The sequence below is a fragment of the Mytilus trossulus genome, chromosome 1, assembly GCF_036588685.1.
Source record: "Mytilus trossulus isolate FHL-02 chromosome 1, PNRI_Mtr1.1.1.hap1, whole genome shotgun sequence".
NCBI lineage: Eukaryota > Metazoa > Mollusca > Bivalvia > Mytilida > Mytilidae > Mytilus > Mytilus trossulus.
Genome location: NC_086373.1, coordinates 2,160,007 through 2,185,833, shown reverse-complemented (window position 1 = coordinate 2,185,833; position 25,827 = coordinate 2,160,007). Strand labels below are relative to the sequence as shown.

The following is a 25,827-nucleotide window of genomic DNA, read 5'->3' as shown; positions in this document are numbered from 1 at the left end:
GATCATATCTGAGAACCAATCTAAGAGATCATATCTGAGAACCAATCTAAGAGATCATATCTGAGAACCAATCTAAGAGATAATATCTGAGAACTAGTCTAAGAGATAATATCTGAGAACCAGTCTAAGAGATAATATCTGAGAACCAGTCTAAGAGATAATATCTGAGAACCAGTCTAAGAGATAATATCTGAGAACCAATCTAAGAGATAATATCTGAGAACCAATCTAAGAGATAATATCTGAGAACCAATCTAAGAGATAATATCTGAGAACCAGTCTAAGAGATAATATCTGAGAACCAATCTAAGAGATAATATCTGAGAACCAGTCTAAGAGATAATATCTGAGAACCAATCTAAGAGATAATATCTGAGAACCAGTCTAAGAGATAATATCTGAGAACCAGTCTAAGAGATAATATCTGAGAACCAGTCTAAGAGATAATATCTGAGAACCAGTCTAAGAGATAATATCTGAGAACCAGTCTAAGAGATAATATCTGAGAACCAATCTAAGAGATAATATCTGAGAACCAGTCTAAGAGATCATATCTGAGAACCAGTCTAAGAGATCATATCTGAGAACCAATCTAAGAGATCATATCTGAGAACCAGTCTAAGAGATAATATCTGAGAACCAGTCTAAGAGATAATATCTGAGAACCAATCTAAGAGATCATATCTGAGAACCAATCTAAGAGATCATATCTGAGAACCAATCTAAGAGATCATATCTGAGAACCAATCTAAGAGATCATATCTGAGAACCAATCTAAGAGATCATATCTGAGAACCAATCTAAGAGATCATATCTGAGAACCAATCTAAGAGATCATATCTGAGAACCAATCTAAGAGATCATATCTGAGAACCAACCAATCTAAGAGATAATATCTGAGAACCAATCTAAGAGATCATATCTGAGAACCAGTCTAAGAGATCATATCTGAGAACCAATCTAAGAGATAATATCTGAGAACCAATCTAAGAGATCATATCTGAGAACCAGTCTAAGAGATAATATCTGAGAACCAATCTAAGAGATAATATCTGAGAACCAATCTAAGAGATAATATCTGAGAACCAGTCTAAGAGATAATATCTGAGAACCAGTCTAAGAGATAATATCTGAGAACCAGTCTAAGAGATAATATCTGAGAACCAGTCTAAGAGATAATATCTGAGAACCAATCTAAGAGATAATATCTGAGAACCAATCTAAGAGATAATATCTGAGAACCAATCTAAGAGATCTGAGAACCAGTCTAAGAGATAATATCTGAGAACCAGTCTAAGAGATAATATCTGAGAACCAGTCTAAGAGATAATATCTGAGAACCAATCTAAGAGATAATATCTGAGAACCAGTCTAAGAGATAATATCTGAGAACCAGTCTAAGAGATAATATCTGAGAACCAATCTAAGAGATCATATCTGAGAACCAATCTAAGAGATCATATCTGAGAACCAATCTAAGAGATAATATCTGAGAACCAGTCTTAGAGATAATATCTGAGAACCAGTCTAAGAGATAATATCTGAGAACCAATCTAAGAGATCATATCTGAGAACCAGTCTAAGAGATAATATCTGAGAACCAGTCTAAGAGATAATATCTGAGAACCAATCTAAGAGATAATATCTGAGAACCAGTCTAAGAGATAATATCTGAGAACCAGTCTAAGAGATAATATCTGAGAACCAATCTAAGAGATCATATCTGAGAACCAGTCTAAGAGATAATATCTGAGAACCAGTCTAAGAGATAATATCTGAGAACCAATCTAAGAGATAATATCTGAGAACCAATCTAAGAGATAATATCTGAGAACCAGTCTAAGAGATAATATATGAGAACCAGTCTAAGAGATAATATCTGAGAACCAATCTAAGAGATAATATCTGAGAACCAGTCTAAGAGATCATATCTGAGAACCAATCTAAGAGATAATATCTGAGAACCAATCTAAGAGATAATATCTGAGAACCAATCTAAGAGATCATATCTGAGAACCAATCTAAGAGATAATATCTGAGAACCAATCTAAGAGATAATATCTGAGAACCAGTCTAAGAGATAATATCTGAGAACCAATCTAAGAGATAATATCTGAGAACCAATCTTAAGAGATAATATCTGAGAACCAGTCTAAGAGATAATATCTGAGAACCAGTACGTTAATGAAGCAAAATATCTATGGATACCATATCTCCCCCCAAGAAGGTAGGGTCTGTAATTAGCTGTGGGTTTCATTGGGGTCTAAGCGTAACACGGATTGCAGATTTTTTTGTAAGCGTGACACGTGAAAGTCAAATTATTGTGGCGTGAAAACGGGAAATGAGGTCTTGCAGGAACCGTGAAATTACAAAAAAATGAGAATTGCTTACATATGTACGTAGCGGGATAAGGGAATCTGACAAAACAGTAAGCGGGATCTGGTATCAGAACCCCCCAATGAGACCCCTTAGCTGTATTGAAATAAATTTCTCATTGAAATGAATAGAATAATTTGATGATGCTCCATATTAGAGAAGAACCATCAAAATTATTCCCACAAACACTTAAAGAGGTTTCAGTTGGTTGCTATGCAAAGTGAGATAAAATTTATAATACAAAACACACTTATTTTTAGGCACAATTAGTTTCTGATATTCTCTTTATAGTACACAGACTTTTCAGAACTTAACTAATTCATTTTATATAGTTTTTTTATTTTATTGGTTTTTGTTCAAAACATGCTTTAAATATTTTGATTTTGAAAGATAGTAAAAAACAATCAATCAATTGTAATGCAATTAGAAAAAAGCCGGAAGTTAAAAAGATTTGTATGCAGAATGACAGTTACATTTGGTATGAATACTCTTTGTTAGTTCGATATTCTGATAGTTTGACCCCATTTAATAAGAACTGACATGATGATAAATTGAGACTGACCTTGATTTAAACATTAGCAGTTAAAGCTATTGTAGCTGAATATTTATGTATTCATTATAGGAGAATCCAATGATGAAGGAAATGTCAGTTTCTGCTTGTTGATCTTCTCAATTTCAATAAAATAGCTAAACAATGTAATCAAATTGATAAAAACTAGAATCGTAAATAACAACGGTAGAAATTATTGTAACCTAAATACATTTCCATTCTTGGTGCAGTTTAAGTTGACAGAATTTTATTTTTACTGGGAGTAGTATTATGTATTAGTTATTTTCCAATCAATTTAATTAAATCAGTCCCGATATTTTCTATCGCTTAGCGTATCTCTGTAATTATAAACAAACCTTTCTTGTAACCTGAATTAAACAAAACTCTATCTTGATATTCTGGGATATATCTGTATTATATACGGAAGATATTAGTGTTAGCCTTGAAACAATTCAGATTCCGTGGATTAATGGTTTTTCAAATTGACAGGAAGAAATAATTCAATTTTCATTTGGATCATTGCTATTGAGACTTCTCGGAACATGACAATTTACGTCTTCGTAATCTTAATAAGGGGAGATAATGTAATTTCCTTTAATGATATTGATGGTAATAACTTCCTAGGTGGACAGAATTAATTGTTCCAGAAATAAAATTTATTAAGCATTAAGTAATACTGATTTCAGATTTCATTTGAAGGTGCTTAAAATTACCATTTAAATGGAAGGCTTGAGTTATTTGTTTGTGCATAAAGTATTATTTCATTATATTGAATGCGTTCTGCTGACAATTTTGTCTTGTATGCAAGGAATGTCATGGAAACAATACTTAGAAGTGCTGTTTACTGTATCTATGATGGTAAATGCTGAATCAACAATTTTTAACTTTGTGATTTATAGTATATAGATATAGGAAGATGTGGTGTGAGTGCCAATGAGACAACTCTCCATCCATGTAGGTTTAAATAAAAAAAATACTGTAGATGTATTTATTTTCGTTGTTACCTTTTTTCACTTATTGAACTCTAAAATGTGAAGTTCACTAAATTTAACTTCAAAACTGATGAAAATTGGTATTCCATGAATAATAATGAAGCCACGGTATAATGTTTAATCCACAATTTCCTGTACAGTTAGTTGGAGTTGTCCATAAGTCACAGTATAAATTGGGCTTTCTTTAATAATTGATATAACCGGATAATTGGAATCACCAGTATGTATTGGACAGACCAGGCAACAGACCACACCAAAATGACCAAACACCAAAGATCAAACACCCATACACACTACATTTTAACGAAAGATCAGTATTTCATTCCAAGATAGGGAATAACTTTATGAAAATTGAATTTTATAGTAAAATGAATACATGTACTATTGAAGTGGCCAATTTGACAATATCTGATATAGACAAAAAATCTGTATATTAGAAGTATTAATACAGATAGAACAACGCTAGAGGCTTTCTGTCTTCTGATTGGCTTTATTTTATTTAGAAAGGAAACCTGAAATTAAAATTTTTATTTTTGTCGAGCCTGCAACTTTTGTTGCAGGAAGCTCGACATAGGGATAGTGATCTGGTGGCGGCGGCTACGGCGTCAGCGTTAGTTAACTTCTTAAAAGCTTTATATTTTAGAAGGTAGAAGACCTGTATGCTTTATACTTTGTATATAGATGCCTCATGTTACGAACTTTCCATCAGTCACATGTCCAATGTCCTTGACCTCATTTTCATGGTTCAGTGACTACTTGAAAAAAAATAAAAAAATTTGTAATGTTAAATTCTCTTATTATAAGTAATTGGATAACTACATTTCACTTGACCTCGCCCTCATTTCATGGATCAGTGAACAAGGTTAAGTTTTGGTGGTCAAGTCCATATCTCAGATACTATAAGCAATAGGTCTAGTATATGCGGTGTATGGAAAGACTTAAAGGTGTACATGTCCAACTGGCAGGTGTCATCTGACCTTGACCTCATTTTCATGGTTCAGTGGTTATAGTTAAGTTTTTGTGTTTTGGTCTATTTTTCTTATACTATATGCAATAGGTCTACTATATTTGGTGTATGGAATGATTGTAAGGTGTACATGTCTAGCTGACAGGTGTCATCTGACCTTGACCTCATTTTCATGGTTCAGTGCTCAAAGTTAAGTTTTTGAGTTTTGGTCTATTTTTCTTATACTTCATGCATTAGTCAACTTTATTTGGTGTATGGAAATATTTTTTGATCTATATGTCTGTTACGCAGGTTTTATTTGACCTTGACCTCATTTTTACGGTCCATTGCTAAGTGTAAAGTGTTTGTGTTTTGGTCTGTTTTTCTTAATTTATTAGCAATAAGTCAACTATATTTGTTGTATTGAAGAATTATTAACTGTACGTGTCTGCCTGGCATGGTTCATCTGACCTTGACCTTATTTTCATGGTTCATTGATCATTGTTTCGTTTTCTTTGGTCAATGTTAAGTTTATGTGACAGTTGTAATAAAGCTTTATATTTAGGTCTATCAACATAATATCAATGATAAGTAAACAAGGCGAGACATTTCAGCATGTGCACTCTTGTTAATATGATCTTTGGATCTTTTTTTGAAAAGAGATAAAAGTAGCAGACACTAAATGTTTATTCCTTCATTAACATTTGTCTTCATGAGATAATTCCAATTCAAGTTCATGAAAAATTTACTAAAATTGGCATCTTATGTAAATAGAAAGTGCATTTTACTTCCTTCTTTAGGAAATAAAATAGATTAATCTAGACTGCCCTAAGTGCCAATGGTATTCGTCGTATCTAGAAAGGATTCCTGACAATTGTTTACTCTTTGAAAGACATATCTAACTCTAATAACCTGCAATATATTGAAAATAATTCAACGAAAAGTTGTAAATATTTTGTCTCTTAGAACGGGTTAATGACCATTTGAAGGATATTCTTGTTGAATTTTGTTCTTTTTTTGTGTCTGGTATCCAATTTAAATTTGATTACATGCATTGAATGATAACGATTACTATAATCAGGCTAAATTGCCTTTTTTCTCCCTGAATACCATTGTAAATTACATTTAATAGAATGAAATTGTGGGATAAATTCAGGTTGAAAATCACAGATTTTAAATTAGTGTAATTCTGGTTTAATTGAATGGATGCTGCACATTTGTACAAAATGGCTTCCGTAGGATTCAGGTTTGTAAAGCAAACATTTTTTCTATTATTTTGGTTTTATTGAAAATGATGGAACTTTTAGGAAATTTTGTCTGTGTTATAAATTGTATTTATCATGTAAAAAACTACTGCTTAAAATTTTTAGATTTATATTATTGGTAATTTTTTAAAAGCAACAATTTTGGAAGCATTTTTAAAGAATTATGATTTTGGTAGCATGGTGTGTTTACATCTAGATTGAAATGTGCAGATTCAATGGAAAGTAAAAATCTTGCTTTGTTCCAATAACTCTTAAAAGCCTGTACATATCAGGAGAAACTCATCTTTCTAAGGTTGGAAATCATTAAAAAAGGAAAAGCAGAGTTTCCTAAATTTTTCACCTTTCTATATTCTTCTAAAATTGAAACCACTTGTTGTTTTTTTATCAAAAAAATGAAACAGCAGTTTGTAAATTTTGTGCATCCACATCACTTTTCTGGATTTACCTTCATTAGGTCAGCAGGTGTTAATCAGGTCTAAATGATATATGAATAGTCTTCTAGAAAAATATCACTCTGATTGGACCAAAAAACACAGAAAACAGAGGTATCTTTTATTCTGATTGGACCAAAAAACACAGAAAACAGAGGTATTCTTTTATTCTGATTGGAGGAAAAACAGGGAGGATAGAGGTATCTTTTATTCTGATTGGAGGGAAAACTGAGTGAGGCAAGACAGAGGTATCTTTTATTCTGATTGGAGGAAAAACAGGCAAGATAGAGATATTCTTTTATTCTGATTGGAGGAAAAACAAGGAAGCAAAAGGTATTCTTTTATTCTGATTAGAGGAAAAACAGGGAAAATAGAGGTATTCATTTATTCTGATTGAAGGAAAAACAGGGAAGATAGAGGTATTCTTTTATTTTGATTGGAGGAAAAACAGGGAAGATAGAGGTCTTCTTTTATTCCGATTGAAGGGAAGACAGAGTTATTATTTCATTCTGATTGGAGGAAAAACAGGGAAGACAGAGATCTCAGAGGTATTCTTTTATTTTGATTGGAAGGAAGACAGAGGTATTCTTTCCTTCTATTTAGAGGAAAAACAGGAAAGACAGAGGTATTATATTATTCTGATTGGAGGGAAGACAGAGGTATTCTTTCCTTCTATTTAGAGGAAAAACAGGAAAGACAGAGGTATTATATTATTCTGATTGAAAAAAAAACGTGGAAGACAATGGTATCTTTTCTTCTGATTGAAGAAAATACAGAGAAGTCAGAGGTTAACAATCTTTTATTCTGATTGAAGGAAAAACAGGGAAGACAGAGGTATTCTTTTATTCTGATTGGAGGGAAGACAGAGGTATTATTTCCTTCTATTTGGAGGAAAAACAGGGAAGACAGAGGTATTATATTATTCTATTTGGAGGTACTTCTTGTATATATGGTCAGATATATATTTAGGGGAAGATCCAAGTTTAATCTGAAGTCACCTTACCTGACAGGACTATATGAGAGACTATTGAAAAAGACTAAAAATAGGGTGCAGAAGAGTTTTTTCCTGATGCAAAATCTAATCTGCATATATGAGTGTTTGAGACTAAGGGATTACTGTTATTTAAAAAGAAAAAAAATACGACTTTGCAAATATTTGGTGATGTACTGTAATTAGGACTTATTGACCCGACAAAGCCATTAACCTGGATCATTTCTGAAATGAAGAAAGTATTTGAATTGCTTGTAGATTCTGATACTGTCCATTAAAATCAATATTCATTTAAAATTGATCATTAATGGTTATATGTTTACATAACCAGCAATTACATCTTAATTGTGTTGAATGAAGCCACATTAATTATTCTAAGTCAGACACAAGGTTTCCGATACCTATAGTCTTGTTTAAACAACCATAATGATACAGATGAAAGTAGGAGTTATAGATACAATGATATTTAAATTTTTATATTGCTGATTTTGCAGATTTTAAATTGAAAAGGTCAATAACTAGTAACTCCTCTCAATATACGACAGCCAAAAATATTTTCGGATCGTTTAATGGTTTAATGGTATGATTTGTCGTCGGCGGCGTCCAAAACACATTGGTTTTCGCACAATAACTTTAGTTTTATTGAATGGATCTTTATGATTTTTTTTCAGAAGGTCCAATGCCACAAAAAGGTTGGGATTGATTTTGGGGATGATCGTCCCTTTGACATTAGGAATAAGGGGCCCAAAACAAGCATTTTTCTAGTTTCAGGATAATAATTTATGTATTAGTATTTCAATTGCTTTGAAATTGAACCACAATGTTTAAAACCACAAGTAGAAGTGGATTCATTTTAGGGGTTATGGGGCCAAAGTTTAGGAATTAAGGGCCAAAAAGGGGGAAAAAACAAGTATTTTTCTTAAGTTTCCAGACAATAACTTGTTTGTGATCGTATGGATCTCTCTAAAATTGTACCACAATGTTCCATATAATAAAGAGCAGTCTGGGATTGAGTTTTTGGTTAATTGCCTAATATATGTAGGAATTAGGGGCCAAAAAGAAGCATAATGTTTCTAGTTTCCAGACAATAACTTGTATTTAAGTGTATGGATCTCTCTGAAATTGCACTACAAGGTTCTATATTGCAAAGGAAAGGATGAGATTGAGTTTTAGGATTACTGCTCCAAGGGAGGTTTCAATAAGTTTGTGGGGGATTTTTTGTTTACAAATTTTTTAAGGGATTCCTTTTTTTTTTTTAAATTTTCAAATTTCAATTTCGAGAAGAACTCTTCAATTGCACAGTATGTAATTGCACAGTATTGTGCAATAGTTTGTTAGATCTTTGACCACATTTATTTTGTGACAAAAACCTATACCAAATTCAAACAGTATCAAGATTGAATATTGTGACCAAATTTACCCCAACTGTTCAGGGTTCTACCACTGCTACCACTGCGGTTGTATCAGGCTGCACTCAGCAAAGCATTTTATTTTATTTAGTTACTTTATATACTTTTATCAAAAATCATACAACTACTTTTGATGCATTTAGATTTTTAGCAATTAAAATTTTCAAATATGACCATGTGGGTCTTTAAACATTAGAAGTATATTTTATTAAAAAGGCATAACTCTTTTTTTGAAATCATCTTTCATGATCCCATTCAACATAAAAATTGAAAAGAAGTCTATAAGCAAACATTTATCTTTATAATTCAGTATAAGGAATGATTACATGGTGTCTAATGTTGTCTAACATGTTTAATTTGACCTTGACCTCAATTTATGGTCCATTGGTCAATGTTTAATTTTTGTAAGTAGATCTGTCTCTGAATACTTAAAGCATTAGTCGATTAGTGTTTTGTATAAAATACTTTCATGATAAGTAAAGCAGGCGTCATACTTTCAGTATGTGCACTCAAGTTTAGCAATTGCAATCTTTGGGGACCACTTTAGTTTTATGCATGGCATCTAGGATGCAGTTAATTGATAGTTTATTTGTCAAAATCACCTTTTCCAACAAATTTCTTTTGTCAGAGGTCTTCATTTTCAATTCCAGACATTTCCTGGCGTTGCTGATTTGAAATTGATTTGTTATCCCATCCAATCTTGTAATTAATCTTCAAAACATTTGTAATCAAGCAGAATTTTTTTGAAAAAATTCACACAACAAAAATACATGGTTTAGTATGCCAGTATCATCTTTGAGACCATTCGAGTAGGATAAGAAGAAAAAAGATAAATTGAACAAAAAAATTATAGAAATGCACCAAATCTGCCAAAAGACCTACAATATATACCTACCTTTTGAATAATGAATTGGTACTTCCATGCAATCAACCAATGTTTTCCATCAACAAGTATTGTCATGTCAAAGCTATACATTTTTTGCTCTTTAACAAATTTATCCCTTCTTTTGACAACTTTGAACCAAGTGATCAATTTTTTATAAATTTTTATAAAGAGATGTTGGAATTGGTGCGTTAAAAAACAAATTAAAAACTTGTTCTTAGGGTTAAAGTTAATTGTTTACTTTAGTAATTATAAGGTTTAAAAAGTAAGGATGAAATCACAATAACTGACTAAATATAAGTAAAAGTCACTTGAGGGACAGGCTATTTCACCTGAATAGTAAAAGTCACCTGAGGGACGGGCAGTTTCACTTGAATAATGCATTGCTGTGGATTCATTTATTTTCATGGGTATTAATTTTTGTGGATTGAGGAAAACTTGCATTTTCATGGATATCTGATTTCGTGGTATACAAAGCCTATATGATATTTGTAATTCGTTGAACATTTGATTTCGTGGTTAATCTGTACCCAAGAAACCCACAAAAATTGGTATCCAACGAATAAAAATGAATCTACAGTAAGTTGAAATTAAACTTTCTGTTGCAAGAATGGTACAAGATTGAGTATATTAGATCTTAGCAAACATTCATTTTATTTTAATGACCTTATAGTTGAGGTATATCTATATACTTTTTTCTTTACTTTATGTCCAAAGAAAGCTTTCTAATTCTTATATTTGATGATAGAAGTTTTTATACCATAAGTTTTTGCTTCATTTTAATGTAATAATTCCATTTAAAAAAAATATAAAGGCATTAGTTGGTTACTGTTACATGCCCTTTTGTTGTCATTGAAAATGTGCTTTTAATGTGGTACACTTTCACTAAAATTAATTTGGCTCTTTTAATTTTCATAAAATTTTGACAAAGTTACTACTTTGACCCTTTAACAAAAATATAAAAATTTCAAAAATTTTGAACCAACCATTTTATCAGAAAAATACACTGGTTATATAGCAGTTTGACAACCACCAATTTTGATCAATGAGAAGCTGAATCTTTCTTTTACAACACGACGTAATTAAAACGTTTAGCTGACTTTACAGAGTTATCTCCCTGTAGTGTTAGATACCACCTTAAATATCTAAACATGAACCTGGTTTGCCAGAAATTTTGTTTCCTTTCAAGTTTGAATTATAGTACAATCAGATTTCCTGTTAAGCTGCTTCAAATAGGAATCAGCCCACTTAAGGACTTTTATTACTAATAAACTGTGCGACAAGCATACTTGTTAAACTAATAAGCAACATCTAATGTTGCTTTAGGAAAAAAGAAAAAAATGATTCTCAGATTAAAAGAGTGTATTTCTGTAAAAACTTCCTTTAGGTATTCCCTGATGGCCTTGTGATTATCATCAATACTCTATCTAAACAGATAGTTTGTTATCACCACTTGTCAGAGAACAATGTATTGTTGTTTGTTATCACCACTTGTCAGAGAACAATGTATTGTTGTTTGTTATCACCACTTGTCAGAGAACAATGTATTGTTGTTTGTTATCACCACTTGTCAGAGAACAATGTATTGTTGTTTGTTATCACCACTTGTCAGAGAACAATGTATTGTGATGGGTCAATAACAAACTCAGATGACCAATGTTTGTTATCACCACTTGTCAGAGAACAATGTATTGTGATGGGTCAATAACAAACTCAGATGACCAACTTTTCATTCATTAGACACTGGCACAATACAAAAAAACATCATTTGTATCCTAATTGAAAATGATTGGGATGAAAATAATCACAGATAGAAATGTAATCTGTTCTATAGGGAGATACAGAGATATCAAATAGTTCAGAAATAGACCAATTTTGTTTACATTTAACAGCTTTTCTCGAGGATATGTTAGTATTGCAAAAGATGATATTTTTAGAGATTATTTTACAGAAATTTGTTATGCCAAACTTAAATTCTAGATTCTAAAACTTAAAGTTTAAGATATCTCCTAATAGAAATCTCTTATATTGTACCACTCATTGTAGTCTAGCATAATTAAGCAATGTTTGTGTCAAATGTGCTTAGGTTGTTATTGGCTTCCCATAAATTGAGACATTCTTGTAAAATTAGCAGGGCAGAAGAGATGTGTTTATAGAGAGCATTTAGTAACAGTGTAGCAATTGAAAAGCAAATAAGTGGTTACTTCCCCATTGTTTGAAAAAAAGAAACAACAAAACAAAAGTTTTTTTTTTGCAAGGGTAGATTTCAGTAATGATGAACAGGAAAAAGTTATCAAAGATAAAGGTTCACATTACATTCAAATTTATCACTGAGTTAAGACATCTTCTTTTCTGTATACACTCCTAGATCCATGCACAAGAAAGTGAAAATTTCATATCTTCTCTCAATTATAAAATGGTTAAGTAGTGCTATAAATCTGTCATTTCATACTGATAAGGCGACCGATAATATTACTTAACTAACAGATGTTTTAAACACAAAATTGTAAAACTTTGAAAGTTTTAGGAAAATGCACAGGCACATTTGGGGTTGACCCTCCCCCCTTTTTTCTAAATTTAAAAAAAATAAAATTTGGGAATATTCTTTGATGTATTCTGCCTTTCAAGATTTATTTGAAAACTAATTATTTTTAAATATGGTTTTTAAATTATTTTAATCTTGCAATTTATTGAAAAAAATTAATTTGTGAAAAAATCAAAATCACATATTTATAATGAAAAAAAAAACTTTTCTTGATTGGTATTGTGTATTTCATTTTTATCCCTTCTTGCAACAATTGTCACCTATAAATTGAGAGAGAAGCCATGTGGTGTCTGTGAACTAACATAATATAATTGATGTGACAGTTTAGTTTGAAAATATGGTGTTTTTTAAGTGGTGCAGGAGATAAGTTCACTTTTTATTCAACATCATTTTGATGCAAATTCTTGGGCTTAGTTCATAGACTGTATAAGAAAATCTTAGCAAATCGTTTAAACTAGGAGGAAATAATTTATTCCATTTATAGTATGTCTTAAGAGATTTCAAATTCAAAGCAATTCTCATTTCTATTTTGAAATTATAGTTGTGTGTCAATAGAAATAAAAGCAAATTTTACCCCTTGAAATTATTATGCCCAGATGAAACTCAGTGAGTTTGCCCTTTACAAAATCAAATAAGATTCATTTTGTCTTTGAACTTCTGTTCTTCTGTCCTCTTGTTCTTTCATCTTTCATCTTCTTATACTGGTTTGCTTTAAAAACATATGATTTATATCTTTGATTTTTCCTTTCAGACCTTTTATTACAGTTTTGTTTATGTATTTTACAAATTTTGCCATTAAGTTTTTTTCTTATTTATATAAATATGATTTGTAAAATAACTGAAGGCTTTTGTGCTTGATACTGATAGCATTGATTTGGTTGTCTAGCCTTCAATAATAATTGCAGATTTTGGAGACAAAAGTGTGCTTCTTCTAGCCCCTATGGTGGCGTCAACATCATTATTAAGATTTGTATTTAGATTAAATAGAATAGCCAGATCTCTTTGTTGATATACTTTTTAAATAGAATAACCAGATCTCTTTGTTAATATATTTATTTTATATAATTTACCTATTTTTTATGGTGGCTTGTGACAATAACTCAACAGTAACTGTGTGCTGTTTGTTGTCTTTTCATTGTTTTTATACAAATACAAATTTGCATTAGTATAATTTCATTGTGTAGTCGTCAACCAAAGACACATTTGGTTTCATTATAATAACTTTAGTTGGATCACTATGAAATGTAAGATGAAGGTTCTAAACCACAAATGGAAGGTTCAGACTGATTTTGTTTGGTTATAGTAGTAACAGTTTAGGAATTATAGGCAAAACAAAAAAGAGGCAGAATAAGCCTTTTTGTAGTTTCTGTACAATAACTTGTGTGTAAGTGTAAGGAACTCTCTGACAATTTGTACCACAAGATTCCACATCACAAAGAGAATGCTCAGGGATTGAGTTTGGTGGAAATTGCCCCAAATATTCAGGAATTTAAGGGATAAAAATAGACCAAAAACAAGTATTTTCAAGTTTCCAGACAATGACATGTGTTTAAAAGTGTTGATCTCTCTGAAATTGTTCTACAAGGTTCCATACCACAAAATGAAGGCAGGGATTTAGATAGAAGTAATTTCCATAAGTGTTGAGAAACTTGGGGCAAAAAGGGTCCAAAAAAAAGCATTTTTCTATTTTCAAGACAATAACTTGTGTTAAAGTTCACATTCACTTGTTTTGTAGTTTCGAGTATAGGAAACAAATTCACAGCTATTATTATGTCTTATAAAGAAGGATTTCTTTTAAATCATACAAGGCTTTTTGATAAAACATCAAATTTTGTTTTATTTCTATATGTTTAGATAATGACGGTTGTTCTTTGATCCGTATCAAGTTTGGTTTGAATCATTTTCGCTTATTTTAAAGATTTGGTTAAATGCTACTACATAATTGTGCATTCTGTGTTGTGTACACAAAAAGAATAGACCACTTTCGAGTTCATCCCTCACCGGAAAAAACTCGTCAATTATACGCGCCTTTATCACCGTCATTTGTGCGTTTAGGGGCGTCGTCACTTCCCTTCCAATGTTGAGCGAGTGGTTTGAAAACTATAATTATATATTGTACGAATTATTCGGCAAATTGAATTCTCAAAATTGACAATCAACACTGCTGTCATTAGGGAATTATCAGTAAGTACCTACAGAGCAACCATTATTTCCAGTTTATCCTGCACAAAGACGATCACTAAGATGCTTGATGAATGTAAATAGTGCAGGGATACAGGCGACCCTCTCTATCTGGTAAATGACGTCATAAATGCGTGTATAATTGACGAGTTTTTGCCGGTGACGGATGAACTCGAAAGTGGTCTATTATGTTTAATGAGTTTATTGCACCATTGTGACTGGAATCATTTATATTCCAGATTTGGTTTGATATAAGGTCTTTTAAGTACATATCTCTAGTATTTATGGTAGCATTCTCCAAACTAAAAATCCATTGAACCATAAATCATCAAAATAGCAAATCAGCTGTCATCCCACATTGGCCTTTCGTGACTTTAATGTGATTTGTAAACTTCAAAAACACCAAAAATTCTCGTTAAACAATTTTAAGTTGCAAATAGAATGTAGAAAAAGCAATATCGTACAATGGATAGGAGTAGATGGCTTAACTACAAGAAGCAAATACATTTATGGAGAAAATATACAATCAACTTGATGAATGAAATAATTATTTTAGCTTCCAGTCGCCTATTAATTCTCTTTCTATCCAGTAATGTTAATTCAAATGATGCTTTTTGTTAAAATCATAGCTAAGGAAATGGATTTCAAGTTAACAGCAGACGCCAAACAACAATAATTTTCTGTGTGACAAAATTGTCTCCTTGGTATCCGACTGGTATAATTGTATGCATGGTTACATAAAACAAACTTTTGGCTCTTTATTTCATTGATATCCTCATTTTTCTGCATGTTTAGTTTATATTGTTATTTGTTTTTTTAGATCCCATCTGGTTTTCTGCATATAGTGGCTTTGAATTTACATAATGCATATTACCTTTAAATAGATATCCAGTGGGCTTTTTATTTTACTTGCAACAAAGCCTAGACAGATTTAATTATTTAATTTACTTGAATTCAATTCTATTCAATGCCATAAGTGGGTCAGAGTTTGACTTAGTTTTTTAATTTTTTATTAAAATTTGATAAAAAGGTATAGAATATAATACTCAATTTTATAAAAATTATTCTTAATATTGTTCAAAGGGTTTTATTTCAGTGAAATTTAGGCAAAAGTATGTACCACATTGAACTTAACCTTTCTGAAAGAGAATAAGGTAATTAATTAATGTTTACAACAAAAATCCAGGAAAAAAAGTGAAGTGGCATAAACCTTATACTTGATAAAGCTTTGTATGACAAAACCACATTGGTTATTGAATAAACCAACCTAGGATTTTAGGAGACATCCTTCAAACCCTCATAATTAAGAAATACAAACAGGATTCATTTACCTCTAGGGGAGACAACTCTGGTTCAGAGTTATAAGTATGTACTGATTTTGAGTCATTGATGGATATCCATTGTATTTCTGTCTGATATAAATAAGGGAGATAAAAACATCCTTATTTTTTTAATGAACAAATTTATTTTCCATCTTACTAATATATTTTTGATTTGCATGGTAATATTGATATAGAATTAAAGAGACTATTGGCCCTGCTGCTTCAATTTTGGAAAATGGACTTTGTTAAAATGCAAACTTCATACTTGATATGAAGTATTACTATTTCATTATAGAAATAACACACAGACTAGACATATCTCAGTGTCCACAGATTATTAAATGATGAGTGAAAATTTACCCCTGTCACATGTGTTTGATAATTAACCTTGTTAAGTTGTTATATAGAATCTATACATAATTTACACGTTAATATCAGAGATTATCAATAAACTATAACTAAATGTCATCACGATAAGTTGTAATTATTGCCATTTTGACACATCAAGTTTCAAGTACAAGTGATATTTAGCAAGCTATCATAAGGTATAGATACTGTTTTTTTGTTCTTTGAATATTACAGGACTTTTCTGTTTTCATTTTTTTTTAGCTAAAACGTATTTAAGCTCTTTAAGTTCAATCTTGTTATGACCCTAAGTGTCCAAACAATTTACTTCTTCTACTTCTGAATACGGGGGTAGACTTCTTGGTAGGAGTGTAAAAACTCACAAAATGTAAAGGTCTTCACAAAAATAAAATCTTATTCTGCATTGTAAATTTTGATAGCATGATATATTTGCAGAATTTCCTGAATTAAACCCATATTTATTTTACAATGTTCAAACATCGATATAAGTAAATGTTCCCAGAAATGTCTGAATTTACAGTAATGTCTTAGTGGTAGAATGTAACTGGTTGTCATTTTTTTTTTCATTTATTGTCTTGTACATAAATGATAGGCCTTATTTTAGAATTTACTCAAAATCTGCTCTTTGGGTCATAGTCGGAACGAACTTCTCGATTACTTTGTCAATATTTGCACAGTGATCCTGATGAATGTGCACTAATGCTAGCGATGATAACCCATAGTTATTCATGGTTGGTCATACATATGTTTTCAACTGACGTAGTACGCTGTACAATCTCTCTGTGGTAGCACTAATGTTAAGGGCAAAGCCAACATAATACAAAACTTCTGTCTATAGAAGGATACAGCACTGGGCTTACCACATCAAATGTCTAACACAGCAAAGTTGGCATCTGATTACGAGGTGTTATACACCAGTTTGTTCGCCATCGAGCGACCTCCCAACTGAATTTAAACAGCATTCCAGGTCAGATTGTATGTCTCAAACAATGTTGCTATTTGTTCCTTTGTTTTATTTCCTGACAACACAAGAAAGCAGATACTGAGCAAAGAAGTGATTTTCTGTCGACCACATTGCCTTGGCATATTCACACGATATCGAAGGGTTCAGATAAATATAATGCTGATTGGTACATCTCATTCCAAACATATTCATTGCTTCAATCATCTCACACATGTTACAACTTAAAAACAGGTCTACACCCTTTTGTAGTCTTCAACAGATCACATTCGATACCATGTTGGTATTTAGACAGATACACCATACTCTGTAAAATGTGCTCCAAAACTACAAAAGCAATAGGTTTTTTTTTTGCTTGCCAAAACGATTTGTACGCACATGCTTGTTAGTGTACAGGTAGCTATGCGCCTGATGATATTTTGTCTTTTCCATAAATAAACATTACCTTCAAAACAAAAACAAACTAATTATAAACAAGCAAAATCTGGTAGTTAAGCACATGTTAATTATCATGCTTTAAATGTTCATAAAATTACTTTAGTTATTTCAGGAATGAGGAAGCACAATACTCTAATTAAACTGACATCAAAGAACAAAGCTAACGTCTATTGAATTATGAGTATTATGTAATTTAATTAATATCCCTTTGCAGTTCCATTGCATATTAGCCGAGGCCTTGTATTTGCTTAAGGTGGTATGGGTGTCTTTCGCCATCTTGGATTGTAAAAAACAGAGAATCTAAGGTCCATATTTTCTATCAAATTAGCAAAATTTGATGCAAGAATGCAGATATTTCATGTGTTTTTACTTTTAAAAGATCCAATTTATAAGAATATAACTTATAAATATAAATATATGTACAAGTGTAGACTATTTTTGGTTGTTTTTAAATATTTTGAAATTGTCATTTTCAGGGGAGGTAACTCTAAAACAGTACACTTTCTGTTGGATTGTTCATGGGATTTTCGTACTTGGTATTTTAGCCGGAAAAAACGTACGGTGACCCTATCTTTTCTTTTGACATTATCAAAGCATTGTTTGAAAGCTATATTTTCCTAATTTATTTTACAATTCTATCATTTCGTTTAGTTTCTATTTACAAAATGGTGTTTTTTCCTGAATAATCCATACAAAATGTGTCATTTTGTCACGACCTGTAGCTTGAAAAAATGCACGGTGACCTATCATTTTGATAATATTTTTTAACATGTATCAATAGATGCTACATTTTGGCAAAGTATGAACAAATTCTATCATTTTTATTTTAGACTCCCATACCACCTTAATCTAGCTTTGAATTCCATGATGTCAAAACATTGACTAATGGAATGTGGTAAATAGAATTTAGTAAATTTGAATTTGATATGAATTTATCTTCATTACAGGAAAGAAATGACTACTCTAACACTGAAGTTACTTTTTTACAGATATTGGTCAAGTTGTTTGCCATGACAACACAGAAGAGTTTGTTTTGTAATGGCAGAAGATGAGGTTCTGTCTACAGTAAACAACACCACCACGGGTAGAAATGATCCTATAAATTACACAGGTAAAAACAGTCCTTACAGTAAATCCTTTTGTCCCCTGTGCATGGTTCATTAATCAATGCTGATCAACTCCTTTTAAAAAGAGTTATGCCCCTTAGAAATATTGGTTACATGGAAACTTGAATTGTAAGTGCTCTCATGTGTACAATTTTTGGCCAGATTTTTATGAAACGTAAATAAAAGTCTTATATCAGCGGAGTCTTGGACAAGTTTGAAAATCAATGCTGATCAAATATTTTTAAAGGAGTTATGTCCCTTAGAAATAGTTATTATATTGGACATTGGCTTAAACGAATGCAATGTGACTGTCACTCATTTTATTGTTTGAACTATTTGCTATTGGTCCTTTATTTCTCTATTTAAAAGAACAAAATCAAAAAGTTTTTTAATTATTGCCATTGGGTAGATTAAAAATGTGCAATACATTAGAGCTCTGTTCTTTTATTCATATGCATAAATTATTCCACAAAACATGAGTTAGGTGGTGACTTTGTTCTGGAGGTGCAAAGGCTTTAATACCAAAGAAAATCAATAGAATTGAACACTCTACTGGCCAGATAATGTACAAATTGCCAGTAAAAACAAACATAAATCTTAGTACTCATTTAATTTTGTTGAAATTCAATAAATATGAAAAATTTTGGTTTTGATCCTGATTTCTTGGTTTACTCAGAACTTGGAAATGTTGAAATTGTTAAATCAGAACATTCTCAAAAGTTTTGGTTTATGTGGCTAAAGTGGCTCTTAGATTAAACTTCGTGTCCATGTTCACTGTGGTATGATCTTTCTAAAAAAATGCAAAATTAAGATTTTTACCCAGAGTGTTGCATTTTGTCCAGTGGACATATATTCTTGTTCATTGCAAGTTTATCATACTTTCCGTTACACGCTATTTGTTATTCCACTGATGGGTGCTTTTGTGGTCGAGTGGTCTAAGTTAAGTTACTACTGTAATCACTAGCCAGTCACACTGAGGTTGTGAGTTCGAAACCCCACTCATGCGGGTGCACTTGACTCTTAATTGCTTAGGATTGTCAGTTATCCTATCAAAGGTTGTTGTTTTCTCCTGGCACTCTGGCTTCCTCCACCAATAAAATATGTCTGCTTCTAAATACCACAAAAGTGGTGCTGAAAATTTGCATTAAAACACAGAAAATAAAAATTATTCCTCTGATAGAGATTAAATGGGATGCTTTGTGGTCAAGTTATCGTCTCTTTGACACATTCCTTTTCCATTCTCAATTATATTTTAAAAACTGAATTTTGAGAACACCCCCCTTTAACCTAAAATATTTTCAGATGCCTGTCCAAAGTCATTACCATCAGAAAAGGTTTTCTGTAACCATGTCTTAATGTCTATTGTCATTTAGGGAATTTGAAATTGGTGGCAGATTTTTCTGTCAAAGTGGTACATATCATTACAGGGAGATAACTCTGTAAAAATCGGCTGAATGTTTGAGTATATATGTACTATTGTTAAGGAAATATTGAGGATCTTAATGATCATGGTTAGTGTTTGTCAAATCCAATGTTTTTTTACAATAAATTGTGGTAATTTTCTTTTTATAATTTGACTTCTAAAAGGGATCTTTGTTTTTTTTTGTTTTTTTTAGATTGTTGTCTCATTGGGAAAAAAGCCCATAGCTACTATTATACATGTTCAACATAATATTTTAAGCCTTGCATTCTAAAGCTGTGTTTTAACTCATGTGAACTATAACACTTGTAGAAGGCATTTTTTGTTAAATCAGTCGTGTGAACTATAACACTTGCAGTAGCCATTTTTTGTTAAATCAGTCGTGTGAACTATAACACTTGCAGTAGCCATTTTTGTCGAGCCTTCGACTTTAGTCGAAAAAGCGAGACTAAACGATCCTACATTCCGTCGTCGTCGGTGTCGTCGGCGGCGTCAACAAATATTCACTCTGTGGTTAAAGTTTTTGAAATTTTGATAACTTTCTTAAACTATACTGGATTTCTACCAAACTTGGACAGAAGTTTGTTTATGATCATAAGATAGTATCCAGAAGAAAATTTTGTAAAAATAAAATTCCATTTTTTCCATATTTTACTTGTAAATGGACTTAGTTTTTCTGCGGGGAAACATAACATTCACTCTGTGGTTAAAGTTTTTAAAATTTTAAGAACTTTCTTAAACTATCCTGGGTTTGTACCAAAATTAGATAGAAGCTTATTTATGATCATAAGATAGTATCCATAAGTAAATTGTGAAGAAAAAAAATTTTCCACTTTTTCCATATTTTACTTTTAAATGGACTTAGATTTTCTTCCATTTAACATTACACACGTGTAAAGTCTGCAGTTAAAGTTTTTAAAGCATTTATTAGATTCATCAACTATGCTGGATTTTTACCAAACTTGGACAGTAGTTTCTTACAATCAAAAGATTGTATCAAGAGGAATATTTTTATTGATTTTTTTCCTCATTTTTGTTGAGCCTGCGATTTACTGCAAAAGTAGGCGAGACACTGGGTTCCGCGGAACCCTTACAAATTTTTTGTTAAATTGGTCGTGTGAACTATAACACTTGCAGAAGCCATTTTTTGTTAAATCGGTCGGAGACAGCGTCTGTCCACAGGGACATAGCATTGAAAGACTGGTCATATTTTATTATAATAGAAGGTTGTTAGGCTTATTAACCTATTTGTAACATTGTTAATGATATGTCATTGTAATCACAGTACAGAGTCATTAAAGAAACAGGAAAGTGACAAGATCGTTCACAATATAATATTTGTCACAATTTCAATTCCATAGCTCTTACAACTTATGAGAAAAGAATAGTATAAGATTATAGGTGATTTTTTAATAGCCTTGGCAGCAATTTGAGAAATAAATGTTGCATTTGCTTATGACAAGTTATATCTTTTCTGATTAGTTTTCTTATGAATGTAGGCTACTAGAAGAAACTCAGTATCCATGTTCACTTTGGTATGAACTTTCTAAAAAAATGCAAAATTAAGATTTTTACCCAGAATGTTGCTTTTTGTCCAGTGGACACCTATTCTTATTCATTGCAAGTTTATCATACTTTCTGTTACACACTATTTGTTATTCCACTGATGGGTGCTTTTGTAGTCAAGCAGTATTAAGTTAAGTTACTACTGTAATCACTAGCCGGTCACACTGAGGTTGTTAGTTCAAAACCCTGCTCATGCAGGTGTATTTGACTCCAATCTTAATTGCTTAGGATTGTCAGTTATTCATCAAGGTTTGTTGTTTTCTCCTGGCACTCTTTCTTTCTTCACCAATAAAATACCACAAAAGGGGTGATTAAAAGTTGCGTTTAAACACAGAAAATAATATTATTCCACTGATAGAGATTAAATGGGAAGCTTAAAAGCCTTTGTGGTCAAGTTATTGTCTCTTTGACACATTCCTTTTCCATTCTCAATTATATTTTAAAAACTGAATTTTGAGAACACCCCCCTTTAACCTAAAATATTTTCAGATGCCTGTCCAAAGTCATTACCATCAGAAAAGGTTTTCTGTAACCATGTCTTAATGTCTATTGTCATTTAGGGAATTTGAAATTGGTGGCAGATTTTTCTGTCAAAGTGGTACATATCATTACAGGGAGGTAACTCTGTAAAAATCGGCTGAATGTTTGAGTATATATGTACTATTGTTAAGGAAATATTGAGGATCTCAATGATCAAGGTTAGTGTTTGTCAAATCCAATGATTTTTTTCCAATAAATTGTAATTTTCTTTTTATAATTTGGCATCTAAGAGGGATCTTTGATTTTTTTAATTTATTTATTTAGATTGCTGTCTCATTGTGAAAAAAACCCACAGCTGTTCGACATAATATTTTTAGCCTTGCATTCTAAAGCTGTGTTTTAACTCGTGTGAACTATAACACTTGCAGTAGCCATTTTTTGTTAAATCGGTCATGTGAACTATAACACTTGCAGTAGCCATTTTTGTGAAATCGGTCGTGTGAACTATAACACTTGCAGTAGCCATTTTTTGTTAAATCAGTCGAAGACAGCGTCTGTCCACAGGGACATAGCATTGAAAGACTGAATCATATTTTATTATAATAGAAGGTTGTTAGGCTGATTAACCTATTTGTAACATTGTTAATGATCTGTTATTGTAATCAAAGTACAGAGTCATTAAAGAAACAGGAAAATGACAAGATCGTTCACAATATAATATTTGTCACAATTTCAATTCCATAGCTCTTACAACTTATGATTAAAGAATAGTATAAGATTATAGGTGATTTTTTAATAGCCTTGGCAGCAATTTGAGAAATAAATGTTGCATTTGCATATGACATGTTATGTCTTTTCTGATTAGTATTCTTAGGAATCTAGGCTCTCTGGACTAATTTTAATAATTAAAGATTTAGGTTTTTGAGTGCAGATTTTTATTTACGGGCAGTTGAATATGCAAGTTAAATCAAATCAGTGATATTTGTTTAAAATAATCACAGATTTGCATTTAAATTAAAAACTGTAAAATTTAAGAATTTAAAGGGAATCAGCATACACAATTTTTAACATTAAGAATCATTAAATAAAGTAGTAAAATGTCATGAAAGACAAGAAATATACAAAGACGTCAGACCTGCCAACTTTTGAAAATCTCCATGGGGGATTTGACCAGACTTTTAAGGGTTTCAATTTTTGCAACTTGTCTGTGTGCGTTGTTTTTTACTCCTAAAATAGTCTAAGTTCTCTTTTTTTTTCTTTTGGTATACTAATGATGAGCTTGTAGGCATTGGTTTCTTTATTTGCATGAATTATAAAATTGACAAAATAACTGAAGAATAGAGAAAATAGCATTAAAAATAATATGTCTGACATATTATTGTTCTCATTAGCAAGTTAAAAAAGTTATGAATTTTATGATTTGGTGACTTTCTCAATATCTATAGATGCATTAACAAGTTAAAGAAAGTCATGCATTTTTAATATAATGTGTCTCAGTATCAATGAATGACAGGTCATAGAGGTCCTCATGTCAGTCTGACAGGGTTCTCCTGACCTCAACCTCATTTCCTGTATCAATGATCAATGTTAAGTTTTCCTCACAAGTCAAGTCTGTATCTTAGATTATAAGCAATAGGTCAACTAAACTTGGTTTATGGAAAGATTTGTTAGGTGTGCATATTCAACTACTAGATTTCATCTGCATTGGTCAATGTTAAGTTTTTGTGGTCTGTTTCTCTAATACTATAAGCAATATATCAACTGTATTTGGTGTGGTATGATTGTAAGATACACATGTCTGTGTGGGAGGTTTCATCTGACTTAGAACATTTTCATAATTCATTGGTCAATGTTAAGTTTTTGTGGTTTGGTCTGTTTCTCAAATACTATAGGCAATAAGGCCACGTAACATTTGGTAAGTGGAATGATTGTAAGGTGTACAAGTCTGTTTGGCAGGGCTCATCTACTTTCACCTCATTTTAGTAGTGCATAGGTCAGTGTTATACTGGAGGGCATGATTGTTTGGACAGGAGGAATTGTACTTAAACAGACACATTAACATATTTCAGAAAACACCCAGTTACTGCTGTCTGCAGACCCATTGGTGGCCTTTGGCTGTTTGATTATTCTTTAGCTGGGTTGTTGTATCTTTGACACATTTCCCATTATTATTCTCAATTTTATCTGGTCTTTTATCAATTTTAGAATAGGATACTCTCTGGAGTGTATTACTACTGCTTTATCATAACAGTGCAAATATCACTCAAGCTGATTATTATTTGTATAATATAAAATTTCTGTCATTTCCAAGTTTTAGATCTGATTCACTTGGACCATGTATTACTATGTGTTGGTTGAGTTTATCAGAACTATATTCTCGATTTATCTACTAATTCTTGCAAACTTCTAGTTATTTGTATAATATAAAATTTCTGTCATTTCCAAGTTTTATATCTGATTGACCATGTATTTACTATGTGTTTGTTGAGTTTGTCAGATTTAATCTAATGATGGGATTCTTGTTAACCTCTAATAATACATGCTTTCTATATAAATATCATTATTTATTGATAAGGTAATCTTATGTCATCCTATCTTAATACAGTATTATTGCTGATATTTAATGAGAATAATATTTGTTACACTGCTTATAAAGCAGACAATAAATTGTAGTAAATCACTACTTGTATCTCCAGAATATGCACTGTATCCACGTTTAAAATAGTTATTGGAATTTGAAATGCTACAGTACATGAACTGTAACTTATTTCTCAGATAAAATCTCAGAAGGTCACCTGAATGCCACTTTAATAATTGAGGATAAAAGGCCATTGACCATTGTCCAGTCTGATTGTTAACATGTCATGAGAGAATACAAAGTGTTCTGCACAATGAATAATCTCAACAAAAGTTCTTCCAAGGAAATATGGAATACTGATATGTCACCATGTTACCATGTGGTTACTAATTTTGTTGAATCAAAACCTTGTTTTATGATGAAAAAGAGACCTTAATCTTCATTCTTTATGTCATAGTTCTGAGATATAAAACTTACAGCAGAATGCATTGTGTGTGTAGGTAAAGGTAATATGTTTAGTTAGTTTGCTTGCTAGTTGAACTGTGAAGTCATTATTAGGTTAGGTAAACTGTCATTCTTTAAGAGTAGACTAGTCAGACAGATAACCATTATCTCTGTCTGTAGAACTAGACTACTTCAAAAGGAGGGTTAGTATACCTAACATAATAATGACTTAATGTTTCAGCTAACAAGCAACTTCTAACCAAAGATTCCACCTTTACCTTTACACTCAATGCATTCTGCTGCAATATGTGTAAAGCCTAAAAAGTTGTATGTCAATTAAAAGTTTACAAAAACAGACATACTGTATGTATGTCTGTTCTTCTGTCTGTCTGTCTGTCTGTCTGTCTGTCCAGTTTCAGGTTTAAATTTTTGGTCAAGGTGGTTTTTTATGAAGTTGAAGTCCAATCAACTTGGAACTTATTACACATGTTCCCTATGAAATGATCTTACTAAATGTAATGTCAAATTAGAGTTTTGACCCCAAGTTCAAGGTCCACTGACATAGACTGATAGCGTG

At 31.6% G+C, this 25,827-nt stretch overlaps 1 protein-coding gene across 2 annotated transcripts in view; it reads left to right on the top strand.

Annotated features, from left to right (window-relative positions):
* The window catches only part of LOC134712178 (receptor-type tyrosine-protein phosphatase epsilon-like), a 141,134-nt gene that overhangs the window by 17,630 nt on the left and 97,677 nt on the right, over positions 1-25,827 (top strand). For both annotated transcript variants that reach the window (XM_063573479.1, XM_063573468.1), the window contains exon 4: positions 18,646-18,767. In XM_063573479.1, the coding sequence (XP_063429549.1) occupies positions 18,695-18,767 (73 nt within the window). In that variant the 5' untranslated portion in view covers positions 18,646-18,694. The remainder of the gene's footprint in view (positions 1-18,645; positions 18,768-25,827) is intronic.